Genomic DNA, 17,639 nt, shown 5'->3' with positions numbered 1-17,639 from the left:
AGCCCTTCTAACTGCAAGGCCCTGTCATGTCTACTAATCAGCTAGCATGGATGCAGCATGTGTCCCTTCTTACTGCTGACAGCTGTTCTCTATTCATCAATTATTTTAATTTACCTTCTGGAACTGTGAATGATTTTTAGCCTGAAGAACAAATTACATTTAAAGCAGGTGCAGCTTTATATAGCTAAAAAAAGAAAAGAATCAATTAACATAAAAATACGTTGTATATATGCATAAAATATCTCTGGCAACAGACACAAGAAACTGATAAAACTGGTTGTCTCCAAGAGGGAAAAATGGATAATAAAGAACAGAAATGGAATGGATAATAAAGAAGAAAAATGGTGTCACTATACACCCTTTTGTACCTTTTTGATTTTAGACCATGTGCAATTATTACCTATTCCAAAAATTTTAAATATTTTATATGAAATTTTATATTATATGTATAATTTAAATATTACATATGAAACATATATTCCCTGGTAACTCAGCTGGTAAAGAATCTGCCTGCACTGCAGGAGACCCTGGTTCAATTCCTAAGTCAGGAAGATCCCCTGGAGAAGGGATAGGCTACCCACTCCAGTATTCTTGCCTAGAGAATCCCCATGGACAGAAGAGCCTGGCAGACTACAGTCCATGGAGTCGCAATGGATCAGACACAACTGAGCGACTAAAACAACATACACATGAAACATAATGACTTTCCCATTGCAAATAACTGGAAATAATTAGACATATAAGGAATATAATGTATTCATTATTTATATAATAAAGCAATAACATTTCAGAATGATTTGTATTTTTTTCATAAACTGAGACCCTCTTCTCAGATTCTATTCAAATATTATTTCAATCATTCTTTATGAGATAAAAGTATTTGTATTATTTTCATATTCAAACCCACAAATATTTTTTAAATACATTTCATTACTAATACTAAAAAAATGTATAAGATAGGTAGACACATGCTGTGTAATTCAGTCACATAAAAACCAGAAAAGGTAAATTTAAAATCTGCCAAATTTGGCACTAAAAACGTATATGTAAATCTTCCTTTTTTTTTTTTTTTCTTTTATGCTCTTTATTTTAAATTGATATTTTAGAACAGTAAATTATCTTTCATAGCAGTTCTCCTGGTCTGATAATATAGTACCCCATTTCTGAATGTAGAGACTTAAGATAAATCAAAATGAACATTAAGGCGTACAAACAGCTACTTTAAGTCTGCTCTTATTTAATAAAGATCGTTTCAACTCATATTCAAATACATGGAATGTTGGCACAAAACTGAAGCTGCTGTAGAAAGATCACAGATGCTCTGTGGGTTATTGAAACTTCCATCTCTCTAAAAACATACCCTTAAATGGTCTTAATTGTACAAATTTAAGTGTTGAGAAAATGTCTAAATAATAAGTAACAATTAAAATAAAATGTTTATTTGTAAATTATGTACAGAATACATTTTACTTTACGACAAGGAAATGGGAAGAACCATCACCTTCCAGCCAATTCTGCTTGCTCCCTCTGTTGGAGATGACCATCTTACTCTGAATCAGGCGTACAAATCAGTTTGGATTTCCTAAGTTGGAAAAGGAGAATTTGTAGCTAAACTAAAAGTGTTGCTGCATTATTACTAGTTGGCTTGTTTCCACAAAATGTTTTTGAACCCTGCTAAATTAGAATCTTAGAAGTTTTCTGGTATAATTTAATAATCAACAAAAGCTAAACTAATAAGAACAATAAGTTTAAGCATTTCATCTCAAAGAAACTGTGAAATGGCTACAAAACTATGCTTAATCTGAAATACTGGTGTTTATTTTTATCCCTTTTAGTTATTCTGATTAGCCTAACAGTAAAAAGCCATACAACTATCAAAAATGCCATTAATCTAAATGTCATTGTGGAAAGTGCATCTTTGATAATTGTCAAAATAAATGAGACCTATTTACTGTAAAATTATCAAATAGATAAAATTTATAAATGGCTTTAGACTGTACCAATAATAGTATTATATGAAATGAAGGACTGAATATAACTGCTTAGATGTCAAATCCATTTCAGTATATGGATTTAAAGAATGCTACAAATGTCATGTGTACATTATGATGATCAGCCAACATAGAAAATCCAACCTCTTGCACATATTTAGTCCCCAAATTAGTCAGATTATGATTTTTCATGTGAAGATTTAGTTGTTTCTCCATCGTCTTCTTCCTCCTCCTCTTCACAATCCCCATCTGTTTGCTGTTCCAGTTCCTCTTTTGTGATCATTTCGAAATCATTCCCATTTCCACTACTGTGTTGGGATCGGTCATCTTCCCTCCTGTCACTGTCTGTGTCTGAATGCCGTTCTCCACCTGAGCCTTCTGTTCCATGATTTCCTGGTCCTACTTTCCCCTCCTCATCTTCCTTTTTCTCACTGTCTGACTTTTCCTCACTGTCGGACTTCTGTTGCTTTTTGGTTTCAGATTTCTCATCTTTCTTTAAGTCTGCTTTTGGTCCTTTGTATTCATGTGTGTACAGAGGTCTGAAGGAGTCAATGAAGCCCACGTCAGCAGTCAGATTTGGCAAGAACCAAAAGTGGTGCCTTCCTCCAGTTATGAGCCAAATGATGAGAAACAGAATGCAACGAGCAACGGCAAGGAGAAGAATGCTGGCTACAAAACAGCCTGCACCCACACTGAGGTAATAAACACCTACTCTCATTTCTGCTGGCCAAAGAGGGAAGAGGGTGGCTGCTATCACTGCAATCACAAGAATTAATCCCATGACAAATGTTTTAAAGTGAACTGGGTCATAGATCCACACAAATACCTCATTTCCATCCAGAAAAACTTGATCATCATGGGGCTCAAGCTTGAATTTTTTCTTGGTTTCCTTCTTTTTGGGAGTTCCAGGAGTTTCCTCCTTTTTGGATTCTTCCTTTTCACCATCTTTTTTTTTTTCTTTTTCCTTTTTTGTCTTTTCATCCTTTAGATTTTCTTTCTTGCTCTTTTTATCTTCTTCTTTTCCACTTTCAGCTTTTCCTTTCTCTTTTTCTTTTTTTATGTCTTTCTCATACTTCATTTTCATTACTTTTAGTGCCCGATGAAAAAACTGCTTCTTTAAAAGCCTGTTGCAGTAGTCAACCACAGACTCCCTTGTTGTAAATAAAGCTTCCTCTCCTTTCTTGGCCTTTGCCCACTTTGAATCCAAGAGGCAATCCACTGCTTTTGAAGCAATAAAATAATCAACCCGGTGACCCATCATATTGGTGGACTTTGTTGGACAGTTGAATCGAAGAAACTTGGCTACAGCCTTCTCTTCTTTAGATGGTTCACCAACTTCCTGAATCCGCTTCTTGTGTCGCCTGCGTTCCGCCATGTTGGCCGCTCCGCCCGGTTCCCCTAAATCTTCCATTTAACAGAAGTTGCCATGAACAAGATAATAGATAAGGGACAAGGACCAAATATAATACAAACCGTTAAAAGATTACCATCCAGAACATAAAAATAGCATCTTCAAATCAGTATCTCCCCCAAAATTCCAGCTGAACAATTCACAGCACTAAAAATAACCAAAAAAATCGATGGAAAGATGTTTAACTTCACTAGTAATACTAAAATAAGATACCAACAATGGCAAAATTTAAAAGACCTGATAGTATCCAGAGTTGGCAAGAGTGTGAGTAAATGCCCCTTCACACACACTGGGTTAAGAATATAGATTGGGGACCTCCCCGGGGATCCAGTGGTTAGGAGTCCATGTTTCCACCACAGTGGGCAGGGTTCAGACCCTAGTCGTGGAAACAAGATTCCATACGCCGCACGGTATGACCAAAAATCTTTTAAAATACATAATGAAAGAAAGAATATAAATTGGGACAGACTTTTGGAGAGAGAATTTGACAGCATGAAATTTTCATCTATGAAAATTTTAAATGCATATACTCTTTGACTCACCAATTCCAATTCTATTTCTAGGAACCCATTCTGCAAAAATATACAAATATATACAAAGATACATATACAATACTTGAACCGTGAACTTCCAGAAGTTCAAGCTGGTTTTAGAAAAGGCAGAGGAACCAGAGATCAAATTGCCAACATTCGTTGAATCATCAAAAAAGCAAGAGAGTTCCAGAAAAACATCTATTTCTGCTTTACTGACCATGCCAAAGCCTTTGACTGTGTGGCTCACAATAAAGTGTGGAAAATTCTGAACGAGATGGGAATACCAGGCCACCTGCCTCTTGAGAAACCTGTATGCAGGTCAGGAAGCAACAGTGAGAACTGGACATGGAACAACAGACTGGTTCCAAATAGGAAAAGGAGTACATCAAGGCTGTATATTGTCACTCTGCTTATTTAACTTATATGCAGAGTACATCATGAGAAACGCTGGCTGGAAGAAGCACAAGTTGGAATCAAGATTGCTGGGAGAAATATCAATAACCTCAGATATGCAGATGACACCACCCTTATGGCAGAAAGTGAAGAACTAAAGAGCCCCTGATGAAGGTAAAAGAGGAGAGTGAAAAAGCTGGCTTAAAACTCAACATTCAGAAAACTAAGATCATGGCATCCAGTCCCATCACTTCATGGCAAATAAATGGGAAACAGTGGAAACAGTGACTGACTTTATTTTTGAGGGCTCCAAAATCACTGCAGATGGTGATTGCAGCCATAAAATTAAAAGACGCTTACTCCTTGGAAGGAAAGTTATGACCAACCTAGACAGCATATTAAAAAGCAGAGACATTACTTTGCCAACAAAGGTTCATCTAGTCAAGGCTATGGTTTTTCCAGTGGTCATGTATGGATGTGAGAGTTGGACTATAAAGAGGGCTGAGCACTGAAGAACTGATGCTTTTGAACTGTTGTGTTGGAGAAGACTCTTGAGAGTCCCTTGGACTGCAAGGAGATCCAACCAGTCCATCCTAAAGGAGATCAGTCCTGGGTGTTCATTGGAAGGACTGATGTTGAAGCTGAAACTCCAAAACTTTGACCCCCTGATGCAAAGAACTGACTCATTGAAAAGACCCTGATGCTGGGAAAGATTGAGGGCAGGAGGAGAAGGGGACTACAGAGAATGAGATGGTTGGATGGCATCACCAACACAATGGACATGGATTTGGGTGGACTCTGGGAGTTGGTGATGACAGGGAGGTCTGGCGTGCTGTGGTTCATGGGGTTGCAAAGAGTCGGACACGACTGAGCAACTGAAATGAACTGAACTGAACATATACAAAGATGTTCCTTAAGATCTGTTTGTAAGAGAGAAAAATTAGAAATGACCTGAGCTCTCATCAATAGGAGAATTGTTAATTTTTGGTAAATTCATATTATAGAATACTACTGCAGTGATGTAGATCTACTGTACCTTAACAATAAAAAGAAACATTACAGAAAAATACAGCTATCAACAAATACTTGATAAATCGATGAATATAAATAGGCCTATTTATCTCTTTTAAAAGGGAGAGCGTAGTATTCTGTATCTAATAAATGAAAAAGAGAGGCTGGAGGGATACATATCAAACTGTTCAGAGAGGTTACCTCTGAAAAGAAGAATGAGATTGGATGGAGGGCAGGGAACCAGGAAAGGAAAGGATTGAAGGAAGATTCTTTTACTCTTCATCATTCAAATCATCTGAATGATTTATAACCAATATATATTCATGTATTAATTATACATACATTTCTTATATAAATAAAAGTTTTAATTTAACAGAAAAAACTATGAAAATGAAAAAAAAAATCACAAAATTAGATCTCAAAAGTTCTATATCAAGGTACCAGGTACAGAAGAATCCCAACCACATGGACCATAGTGTGCCAAGTTCCTCTGTCCATGGAATTCTCCAGGCCAGAATACTGGAGTGGGTAGCCATTCCCTTCTCCAGGGGATCTTCCCAACCCAGGGATCAAACCCAAGTCCCCCGCATTGCAGGCAGATTCTTTACCATCTGAGCCACAAGGAAAGTCCAAAGACAGGATTAACTGCTACATTTACAATGCAAAAACTATTGGGCACAAAAACTATTGTAGGATCTTATATTGCTTAATTGATCTTTATATCAATCATAAGATTGACAATGTTATCTCCATTTTACAGATGAAGACACAAAGCTTTGTATGGTCAAAAACTTCAGCCAGCATTTATATTAAGGCTGAACATCTCACTAGCAGCTGAATACTTCTTTCAGAAACATGTCAGAACATAAATTCCGATATCAACATTGATGTCAATGCCATCCAAGAAATTTCTTAAAAGTAACTGAAGGAACCTATTTAACTGTGTAACAAAAAACAAAGGGGTAAAAAGGAGGCAAATATATATACTTAGATTAATTTTCAGATCAATTTTTTCATTAATTCCCTAAAACATCTGTGTTGCCTTACTCTGACAAGCAAGAAATTGCGTCCTCCTCCCCAATCCCAAACCTAAGCTTTGTAACAATGAAAATTAGAATTTTTGACTGAGAAAGACAGAAATACAGAGACAGAGAGGATAGGCAAAGAGAGACACAGAAACAGAAACAGAAAGGGAGAGAAGGAAGGAAGAAAAGACTGTAGACAAAAACTCTAGGACAAGACTGGAACCACAAGTTGACTAAAGTTCTTTCTATTGTATCACATTGATTTCCAAGAAAAGAAAGGGCAACAATACAAAAACGAGGAAAAACATAAAATGGATACACAGTCATCTAAATATGCCAAAATGAAAAACCTTCATCGAACTCCAATAATATAAAAAATTATTCCAAGAGGTCCATAGTTCTATCATTTTTCATATTGTTTTTCTATTAAACAATGCTAATAGGGTGGGTAAATAAGCTAGAAGTCTACATTAACAACAATCTAATCAGAGTTTTAGACATACCCTTTTAGCTAGAGAGACAAATTAGCTCAACTGTGTAAGAAACTAAAATGAATTTAAAGATTACTTTTTTTATTTTAAAAGATCTATCCACATCTAGTAAAATATACTTCCTAACCTTTACTTAAAACTCCAGTTAATTTTTAAATAATGTTATCCAAATGAGTACTGCCATCAAAAAACAAGCAGTATTGAAAATGACAGGAGGGAAGGAAACCTCCAAAATGAAAAAAAAAATCTAGATCGAAAGAACTCTAGAGTTTAGCTGTTTGCATCTATGCGTGCTCAGTCGCTTCAGCCGTGTCGGACTCTTTGCGACCCTATGGACTGTAGCCCGCCAGGTTCCTCTCTCCATGGGATTCTCCAAGCAAAACTACTGGAGCGGGTTGCCATGCCCTCCTCCAGGGGAGCTTCCCAGCCCCGGGATCGAGCCCACGTCTCCTGTGTCTCCTGCACTGCAGGTGGACTCTTTACCACTGAGCTATCAGGGGAGCCCCTCAGCCATTTAACTTTCGACTTTAAAAGAAAACAGATTTCAAAGTACCTTTGAAAAACCATATCGAATATGAGGAAGTCTAAATAAATTTTATTTATTTAAAAAATTTTTTACGTCTTTTTGATCTTTTTATTACTCAAAAAAGCTTCATTTTTTAATTTAGCTTTCTGACTCTGGTTTGTGTTTTCAATACTTTCACAACAATTTTCTACTCCTCGATAAGGAAAGTGCATTTAATCCTGTCACAAACACATGCAGCACATATGGAACCACTACATGTTGGTCTATACTTTTTAGACAACCTCATAAGCCTGCAATGTGGGAGACCTGGGTTCGATCCCTGGGTTGGGAAGATCCCCTGGGGAAGGAAATGGCAACCCACTCCAGTATTCTGGCCTGGAGAATTCCATGGACTGTATAGTCCATGGGGTCACAAAGCGTCAGACAAGACTTAAGCAACTTTCACTGACTTTCGTAAGAGCTTCAGGTCTCACAGCATGAATTCCTTGGAAGTTGGCCTGGGCACACTCCACATGCAGATTCTGGTGCTTTCCCAACCTTCTTGGGATAAAGGTAAATAATTCTACTACCAGGGGTTCAGGACAGCCTGGTTTTGTTACAGGCTGTACTGCAGAACAAAAGACAATAGTATGTCAAATGCTGTATCATTCTGAATACTTTTAGATACCACCCCAGAAGAGGAAGAAGAAACTAGATAAATTTCAATAGTGTGCTGCTACAATGCTTTGCTGCTGAACATAACTTAGTTTTTGGAGCACGACCAAAAGCAAACTTATGGTGCTAATTTAAAGCATAAGAATTTTAGATTTAAAAAGGAAGTATGTGAAAAATTTGTTTTATTTTTAAATAATATACTTTTTTAGGGACCTCCCTGGCAGTCCAGTGGTTGACTCTATGCTCCCAATGCAGGGGACATGGGCTCCCTCCCTAGTCTGGGAGCTCCCACATGCCACACGGGTGTGGCAAAATATTAATAATAATACACTGTTTTAGATCACTTGTTTACAACATGGTTCAGGAGGTTTAAGGTCTACTGGACCTCTGCTGAGTTCTCCAGTCTCAGACTTAACACTTTTCCAATAATAAAGTTCATAAATTGTGTCATGGATTTCAAGAGAAACATGGAGGGGGGGGTAAGTTTGGTCAGACCAAAGCAAGTAACTTCTTTAGAACTATTCAAAATGTGAATCTTACTTACTAATGAGAAACAATGCCACCACTTGACTACAGAATTATTATTGGACATTAGGCAGAGCTAAGCATTGGAAAAGACCCTGACACTGGGAGGGACTGGGGGCAGGAGGAGAAGGGGACGTCAGAGGATGAGATGGCTGGATGGCATCACCGACTCGATGGACATGAGTTTGAGTAAACTCCGGGAGTTGGTGATGGACAGGGAGGCCTGGCATGCTGCGATTCATGGGGTCGCAAAGAGTCGGACATGACTGAGCAAATGAACTGAACTGAAGCATAAGAAACTCAAGGTCTCCTGACTTGGAGTCAAAAGTTTTAGGTATTAATCTTGCAAAGAATTAAAAAAGTTTTAAATGGTTTATTCCTTAAATTATCATAGCAGCTTATGGTAAAAATTCAAATGTTTATTAAGTAAAATTTCAACCTATAAAAACACATGTAAAAAAGATAGGGAAAAAAAAGATAGGCAGAATGTTTTTAAGAGTAATATTTTAATAAAAATTAATTTAAAATCCTAATCACAAATTAATGCTTATCAATTAAGATCAAAGTGAATATTCATATAAATTTATATAGTATTCTTTATTTACTTATTTGTGTGTTTTACCTTATTTGTGGTAAAAGAGATGCTTTATCTAAGAACACAATTTCACTTTTCATTATATAATGAAATATAACTATCTCTAGTATAGTTTTCCGTCACACCTAAAGACAAGGTAATCTTTGTAAAATAGATTAAAATTAGCCTTTATGTCTTTTTTTATTCCCACACTTGTTTTCAATGAGAAAGGTAGAACTTAAGATATTTGAGTATGCTTCAAAAACTGAACATAGAAAAAACAGTTTGTCAGTAGGTATATAACTGTATCTACTATACTGCAGAATATTTAGAAACATTAAGAAAATGTACTAAGTCACAAAAACTTGAAAACGTACTAAAAAAACCACAAATATATAAGCATTAACTACTGAAAGAAATACAATAGCATATATACTATACAACTACCCACTTAATTAAGTTTTCCATCCTTAGCTTTTCTACTTCCTTAGCATTTATAAACTTATCATAGAATTAAGCTGGGAGGTACCTTTGTCCACTCTCTTTTTTAGTACAGAATATCTGAACACATCTCTGACAGATGGTCCGCCAATGTCTACATAAACGCCTCCAATGACAGAAAATTTCTATACCCCACCCAAGGTACCTGTCTCAGTCTCCAAAACAGTCACCAGTGAGACTACTATCGTTTTTACACCCTTTTGTAGTCCCTGGCCCTTGAGTGTGGACTGGATTTAGTAACTCACTTGTACCCAAGTGCAGACTGGAAGTGTTGGGGTGTCACTTCCAAGATTTATAAAGAGATGGTAACATCCATTCCAAGAGCAGGTGTGTGCCCTCTCTCAAACTGCTCTCTCTGGGGGAAGTCAGCTGCCACATCATGAAGAAACCTTGTGGAAAGATCCAAGTAACGAAGAACTGAAGAAAGTCTTCAGTCAGCAGTCTGTGAAGCATGGAAGCCCTCAGTCCAACAAGGAACAGAGGTCCCAGTCACGGAGCTTGGAAGGAGCTCATTTCCCAGCCTAGCTTTCAGGTGAGGCCACAGCTCCTAGAGAAGCTTAACTGCAGCCTCACGAGAGACCTAAGATCGGAGGCTCCCAGCTGGGACGGCCCGGATTCCTGACCTCCAGAAACAGTAAGGTGAATATTTGTTGCTTTAAGCCACTTAGATTGGGGGTAATTTGTTACACAGCAATAGCTAATGCAGAATCCCTCCAATTTTTCACAAGTATAAAAAGGCATTTTATTTTGTTTTCCAATATTGCATTGAAATCTACTTTCATCTAGGTATGTCTTCAGGGTCAGCACAATAAAAATTTGTTATGTTAAAAACTTACACATTTGAGTCTGACAATCCTCATGTCTATTCCCTTACTTCCTTCAACCAATCTTCACATAACTTCCAGATTCCCTACACTAGTCATTCTCCTCTGAACAATTGTTAACCTCACTTTAAAGTACCTAAAACAGAACACAATACTCCCTCCAGAACACAATACTCCCTCCTTCTGGTCAACAACTGTACACAGTGAAATTAACAATTTCCACAATGTGGGTACTATACAAGCACAACTGGACACCTAAAGTTGCTTTACATCATCTATTTGTGAGATACTGTTTTTGTACTTCCCAGAATTTCATTTCAAATGCTTTTCCTAAAGTTAGAAAGAAAACCAACTCAATTCTATTTCCAAGCTCTCAAAATAATATTTTTTAAAAAGCAAAATTTGGAAAAATGTTCAAACAATATATATAGCAAGGGGTTAATATCCAAAATATGCAAAGAACTCATAAAACATCAAAAAATGAACAACCCAATTTAAAAAATGGGCAAAAGATTTAAACATATTTTCCCAAAGACATACAGACTGGAATGAAAAGATGCTCAACTAATCATCAGGGAAATACTAATCAAAACCAGTGACATCCTCACACATGTCAGGATGATTATTACTGAAAAAGATAACAAATAACACCTGTTGGCAAGGATACAGAAAACACAGAACCCTTGTGAACTGCAGGCGGGAATGTAAACTGGTACAGACACTATGGAAAATAGTAAACAGATTCCTCAAAAATTTAAAAATAGAACTACCGTAGGACCCAGCAATTCCACTCCTGGATATTTATCTGAAAAAAATGAAGACACTAGTTAGAAAAAAATATAAGAACCCCTACGCTCATTGCTGCATTATTTACAAAAGTAAGACAGGAGAGCAACCTAAGTGCACACTAAGAGATGGAGAAAGATGTGGTATACACACACATATACACAACAGAATATTACTCAGCCAAAACAGTGAATGAAAGGTTTCCCTGGTGGTCCAGTGGTTAAGAATCCACCTGTCAATACAGGGGACACGGGTTCTATCCCTGGTCAGGGAAGACTCCACATGCCGTGGAGCAACCAAGCCCACAAGCCACAACCACTGAGCCGAAGCACCACAACTACCGAGGATCCTGCACTACAGCCTGTGTTCTGCAACAAAAGAAGCCACTGCAAGGAGAAGCCCATGCACCACAATGAAGAGTAGCTTCCACTTGCCACAACTAGAGAAAGCCCTTGAGCAGCAACGAACACCCAGCACAGCCAAATATGAAATAAAAAAATAATAATAAAAATAAATAAATAAATCTTAAAAAAAAGACAAATGAAATCTTGCCATTTGTAACAACAAGGATGGACCTACAGGGTATTATGCTAAGTGAAATAAGTTAGAGAAAAGTAAATACTGAATAATTTCACTTCTATGTGGAACAAACAAAAACAAAACAGAAACAGTTATACATACAGAGAACAAACAGGTGGTTGCCAGAGAGGAAGCCTGTGAGGGGAGGAAGAGACAGGTGAGGGAAATTAAGAGGTACAAATTTTCAGTTTCAAAATAAATGAGTCATGGGTATGAAATGTACAGTGTGGGGACTATAGACAATAACTATTAATATGTGATGTCTCTATAGAGTGACATATTGTGACTAGACTTATCATGGTGATCATTTTGAAATGTATAGAAATATCAAATCGCTATGTTATGTAACACGAACTTACATAGTCTTCAAAAATTATACTTCAAAAACAAACTCTTAGAAAAAGAGACCAGATTTGTGGTTATCAGAGGTAAGGAGCAGGAGAAAGGAGAATTGGACGAAGGCTATCAAAAGGTAAAAACTCCCAGTTATAACAAGAACTAGGAATTTAATGTACTATATGATAAAAATAATTAACACCGCTGTATATTAAACAGGGGGCTTCCCTGATGGCTCAAATAGTAACGAATCTGCCTGCAATGAGGGAGACCTGGGTTTGATCCCTGGGGAGGAAGACCTTCTGGAGAAGGAAATGGCAACCCACTCCAGTATTCCTGCCTGGGAAATCCCATGGACAGAGGAGGCTGGTGGGCTACAGTCCATGCAGTCACAAAGAGTCGGACACAACTTAGCAACTAAACAACGACAATATTATACAGGAAAGTTGTTGAGAGTAAATCCTAAGAGTTCTCATCACAAGGGAAAATGCTTTTTCCTATTTATAAAATTTTGTATCTATATGAAATGATGGATGTTCACTAAACTTGTACTTATTTCATAATGTATGCAAGTCAAATTATTATGTACACCTTAAATTTATCCAGTGCTGTTTGTCAATGATATCTGAATAAAACTGGAAGCGAAGAAAGGAAAAATGTTAAATCAAAATGGACATTAAGGCACCAATTTTAGCTCAGTTCTATAAAGCTTTCTCAAAGATTTTTATATAAGTTCCATTTTCTTTTTCAATAGGTTTCACAAAACTTGGCACTTAGTCATAGAATTTCATTCATTTCTCGAATGAGTTATTTGAATTCATTATTTGAATCAAATGCATCAACTATAAATAGTATAAAAGTTTTATGCCATTTTTCATGTAGTACTTTTTCTCTAAAATAGTGCTAACCTGTAAAATGAGATCAACTTCCTAACAGTGACATGCATGTGATTGGTGCGATGTAAATTTCTCCCCCTTTAGAACTCATAAGGTAAGGACAAGGTCCTCAGACAATGTGTCAAAAGGGCTGCAAATACCATGCTATGGAAGAGTTGTGTGTTATATGTGTTAGTCACTCAGTCATGTCTGACTCTTTGTGACCCCATGGTCTGTAGCCTGCCAGGCTCCTCTGTCCATGGAATTTTCCAGGCAAGAATACTGGAGTGGGTTGCCATTCCCTTCTCCAGGGGATCTTCTCGAAAATTTTCTGGAGGAGCTACTGTTCTGTGAATAAAATATAAAAATTTAATCTGGAAAAAGTTTACCTTGTTTTTTTAAAAAAAAAACTAGGTGTAATTTTAAAACATTGGGAATCCTGATTAAATCGACTGTTAAAGATGCCACATTGAGAGACTCCTACTTGTAGAAACACATGGTTTAAGTATTCATTTAAAAATACTTGTGTGTACCACGTGCCAGCATCATGCTGCACCCCTGGGTTATAAGGATTAAGTTACTATGGTGAACAAGAAGATAAAACACAAAAGGGCTTATAAAGGAGGGCGTGGTATTATGTAACAGTATCTTTTTACTCAAACTAAAACAAATTCAAAAGAAAAAGAAAACTCAGTTGAAATATGTAAGTTTTGGCTATTCAATGTAATGGTCTCAAAATTAAATGGCAAAAAAAAAAAGTATTCTCAGACAAGGGTCAGCAATGGATTTATAACCTGAAGACCTGGATTTATAACCTGGATTCAAGTCTTCTGTACAAAAACATTATACATAAAATATAAACAGTAACATAAAAAATGACAAAATTCCATGGAATTTGAGAGGAATAATGAGGTGTCTTGCTAAAAATGTGTCTGAAGGATTGTTAATATCCTAACATGCAGAGATGGGAAGGGAAAAACATGCGAACATTTATTGTGCAGCCACGATGTCAGGTCCTGTGCTAAATACTCCCATACATCATCTGTATTAATTCTCACAACTTTCCAACTTCATTTTACCTAGGATAACACTAATACTCTGAGATGTTAGTTACTTGTCTCAGGTCACACTGCAAAAAGTGCAGAAGCAAGAATAGGACAACTGTGTCTAAAATCCTGTGACCTTTCCATTATAACGTTCAGGCCTGTATAGGGGTGAAAACAAGAGAGGATAGTTAGGATTCAAGTAACCTGGAGCCTAATGTCAAAGTTTCAGAAAGTGAACTCAACTTATTTCCTATCCTATGAAGTAATCTCTCATCCATTAGCTGAGTAAGCCTAAGGCAATTCTTCTAAAACGTTCTCTAAAATGACAAAAGAGACTGAACCCACAGAGCCTGTAAACATAAAATTTCTTTGAATTTTACCTTAGAAATTAGTGTCATTATTACATTCTCCATACATCTTCTGTTTAATATTTTTTAAAAAACTATTTTTTATCCAAGTCTTCAAGGGAAATTGATGACAATTCCATAAATGTGTGTCATATTCTGTGGACACAGACTTACTTCTTGGCACATTTCAGCTTATCTTGAATACTCCTATTTGAAAACCATAGGTCAAACGGGATAAAGTAAGCTATTTCTTGATCAAGAATCAATGATGTACACTAAGAATTATTTAATACCAAATGAAACTCAAGTAAGAGTTATTGGCCATAGCCTTATTTTCTAAACTATGAAAACATCCTAGTGAAACCAGGAAAGCAATCCTGACCCACATATAGAAAGAACACACCCTTCTGCCATGTCACCACAGTAATAAAGAACCTCTGCCAAGAAGTAAAGATGCATTTTAATAGTTTCTATGAGCCCTTTAAGGCCATTGTAAGAAATAAGGTCTTGGACCTAGAAATACTAAATAGATCATTCAGAAATTTGTAATTATCTTGTCAATGCTCCATTCTATTAAAAGGTAATCAACAGATGTCTTAAATCTTGTTTCCAAAGTGCTTTCAAATACTTTATTTTGTTCAACTTCAGAGCTCATTCCCAGACTAAAACAGAAGCAGGTATTATCATCTGGAAATTAGACTAGTCAACATTCAGGTAAGCAGCTCTTCCAAGATTACAATCAGTAGCAAAGGGAAACTTAAATCCAGGCAATCTGATTTTCAGCTTACCAAGCTACTAAGGAAAACTGCATCTTTTCACACTTATTTTGAAGTGTTTCTCAAACTGCAGCATATGTCAGCATATCAAACGCTATTTAGTATGTAATTGATAACCGGGGCTTCACAAACAAGAAAAAGCTGAACACATTATGTAACTAGGAACGGATAGTAACCTGCTCTCTTATGATATAATCCTAGTACTGGCTTCAGAAAGAAAAAAAGACAATTAGGAAGTGGGAAACTGGGTGGAAAACAGATTAAAATTCCTTCACAAAAAAACTGCATATTTATAATGGCATCAAATTCAAGTGTGTGTGTGTGTGTGTGTCTGTCTGTGTGTGTTTTCCCCTAACAATACACTGTTATGGCTTAATTGGTTGGTCACTATAATAATTTTTCCTTCCTATGTAGAAGCAATCATTCCACTAAAACCTAAGGTAAAATTGTTCATTACATTTTCCTTCTAAATGAGACCCAGGAACATGCTATATAAAGGAAAATAGGCTCTTAGGCGATTCTCCATTCTATCACAGTAAAATTTCAAGGCAACATATGCCAACACTGGAGACAAAAAATCTACTTGGATTTACTGTGGGAAAAAAATATTTACAGCATATTCAAGCCTTACATGTTAATTTCTGTGCGATTAACTTCTTGAAGCACTCTAAGTCAGCAACAAGGGGAGGGAAATAAGTGTTAGGATCACAACCTAAGAATCTGGGTGGAACAAAGACTTCTCCTCTCATTATGCAGAGAGAACCAAGTTGCCAAAAATGCTCTGCTCAGATACCATGCGTGGTTACTGACTGCGCGTCTGGGTACAGAGAGGGGAAAAAAAAATCAAATGCTGGTCAAATACTTCCCCTGTCCCCTCTGCCCCTTTTCGGCCAAGGCCTCGCTCCAGAGCTGGAGCCCCAATCTCTTTTCTCCCCAACATAAGTAAGCGGCTTAACCCTATGAGTTCTACAAGCTCCCGTTCTCCTCTCCCACGCAGGCGCCCCCGGGGCTCCGGTCCAACCCCAGTTCCAAATCCAGTCGCGGCCCCTCTCCCCGACTCCGCCCAGACCCCCAAAGGCCTGCAGCCACTGACCACTGACGTCAGGAAGGCCCAACCCGGCCCCCGCGGGGCTGCCCCAGCCCCGCAGCGCCCTCCCCTCCTCCGGGCCAAGGCGTGCCCAGAAAGGGACGGGAGCGCGCCCCTCGGCTGTCGCTCAGGCTCGGCAGAGGGGCGAGGAAGAAAGAACCAGCGTCGTCAGCCGCCCTCTCGCCCCACAGCAGCAGCGAGGTGGGCACCCACCGTGCTCAAAGGCGGACAGTGCCAGGGCGAGGGGCGTCGCTCCGTCTGCAAAGCCCGACTGGCAGCGAGGCAAAGGTGTGGTTCAGGAGCGGCGGCTTCCAGTCGCGGCCTGGCCCCCATCCGTCGGCGCCAGGGCCTCACCCGCGACCCCGGTCCCCACCCAGTCAGCACCCCAGCCTACCCAAGACCCTTCTCCCGTGCCAGGAACGCCGCCCTTGGGGTCGCCGGGGTCGCCGCCCTGCGGGTGGTGACCGGCGGCGACGGGTGACCATGACAACCCGAGGCGCAGCCCGACGCCGCCTCCGCCTCCAGGAGTCGCTCACCTGGGGGCTCCCGGTCGAGCCCGGAGAAACCACGGAGGAGAACGCTGCTGGGAGGCCAGACGACGGGGCCCCGAAAAGGCGGGTTCCGGGCTGGAGAGGGAGCGCGAGGGCGGCGGTCTGGGCTCGGCGGCGGTCCTGCCTCCTGCCCTCAGCGCGTCAATCCATCAGCCCGTCAGTCCGTCCTTCCTCGCGTCTGCCCCTCCCGAAGCCGGCTACCGCTCGGCTCAGCCTCTCGCACACTGCGGTTGTCAAGCGGCGCCGGAGCCAAGCACCAGCCCCGAGCCACAGCCAATCGGCGCGCTTCCCCGAGGCGCCTCAGGACCCCGCCGAGCGGGGCGGCCAGGCAGGTGCCTGCGCCGAAGGGAGAGTAGGCTGGGCGGGCCCCAACCCGGGGCGCGGTGGGGACAGGCCTGGTGGGCCGGCTCCCTGCTAGCGCTCAAAGGAGCAGCTGGACTCGAGGAAGACGGCGCGTCGACTGCGTGAGAGACCGGCAGCTGGGACGCAGACCCTTTGGCGGTCGGTGACCCCGCGTCCCGAAGTAGGGCGGAGGGGGTTGTCGCCTCCGAATGAGTCGTCTGCGCTTTAGACGTGACTCTTAAGACTCCTCCCTGATGGTCTATTAATAAAGGATAACGAAGTAAACCTCGCCACCTTCTCTTCTCTCTTCTCTCCCAGGTCCCACTTACTTCCTGAAAATTCCAGCAGTTTAATTACCCCCCTTCTTGATGCTTAAAGCATTTTTGTTATTTAACACAACACATTCACTGTTTTCCATTACCCATTTTGGTAGTAAGCCCCACTACCTCACTACT

The 17,639-nt window shown here is 39.4% G+C and overlaps 3 protein-coding genes across 4 annotated transcripts in view; 1 reads left to right on the top strand and 2 right to left on the bottom strand.

Annotated features, from left to right (window-relative positions):
* Positions 1-16,954, bottom strand: part of WDR47 (WD repeat domain 47) — a 65,226-nt gene extending 48,272 nt beyond the window's left edge. Inside the window, exon 1 of one of the 2 annotated variants that reach the window (XM_043460460.1) lies at positions 16,828-16,954. Coding sequence is in view for 1 of the 2 variants with exons in the window: in XM_043460458.1 (XP_043316393.1) it covers positions 14,462-14,494 (33 nt within the window). In the remaining variant the exon portion in view is untranslated. Of the gene's footprint in view, positions 1-14,461; positions 14,636-16,827 lie in introns of those variants that run through there. The other variant, XM_043460458.1, reaches the window with a different exon arrangement.
* Positions 1,218-3,384, bottom strand: LOC122436603 (translocation protein SEC62-like). Its single transcript, XM_043460469.1, has one exon. The coding sequence runs from the start codon at positions 3,364-3,366 to the stop codon at positions 2,170-2,172; it is 1,197 nt and encodes a 398-aa protein (XP_043316404.1). The 5' UTR covers positions 3,367-3,384; the 3' UTR covers positions 1,218-2,169.
* Positions 14,882-17,347, top strand: LOC122428699 (serine/arginine repetitive matrix protein 2-like). Its single transcript, XM_043448744.1, has 3 exons — positions 14,882-14,920; positions 16,310-16,579; positions 16,709-17,347. Exons 1-3 carry the CDS (start codon positions 14,882-14,884, stop codon positions 17,258-17,260), a joined length of 861 nt encoding a protein of 286 aa, XP_043304679.1. The 3' UTR covers positions 17,261-17,347.
* The last annotated feature ends 292 nt before the right edge of the window (positions 17,348-17,639 follow it).

This window comes from Cervus canadensis, chromosome 2 (assembly GCF_019320065.1).
Source record: "Cervus canadensis isolate Bull #8, Minnesota chromosome 2, ASM1932006v1, whole genome shotgun sequence".
Taxonomy (NCBI): domain Eukaryota; kingdom Metazoa; phylum Chordata; class Mammalia; order Artiodactyla; family Cervidae; genus Cervus; species Cervus canadensis.
This window is presented reverse-complemented; position numbering and strand designations above follow the sequence as displayed.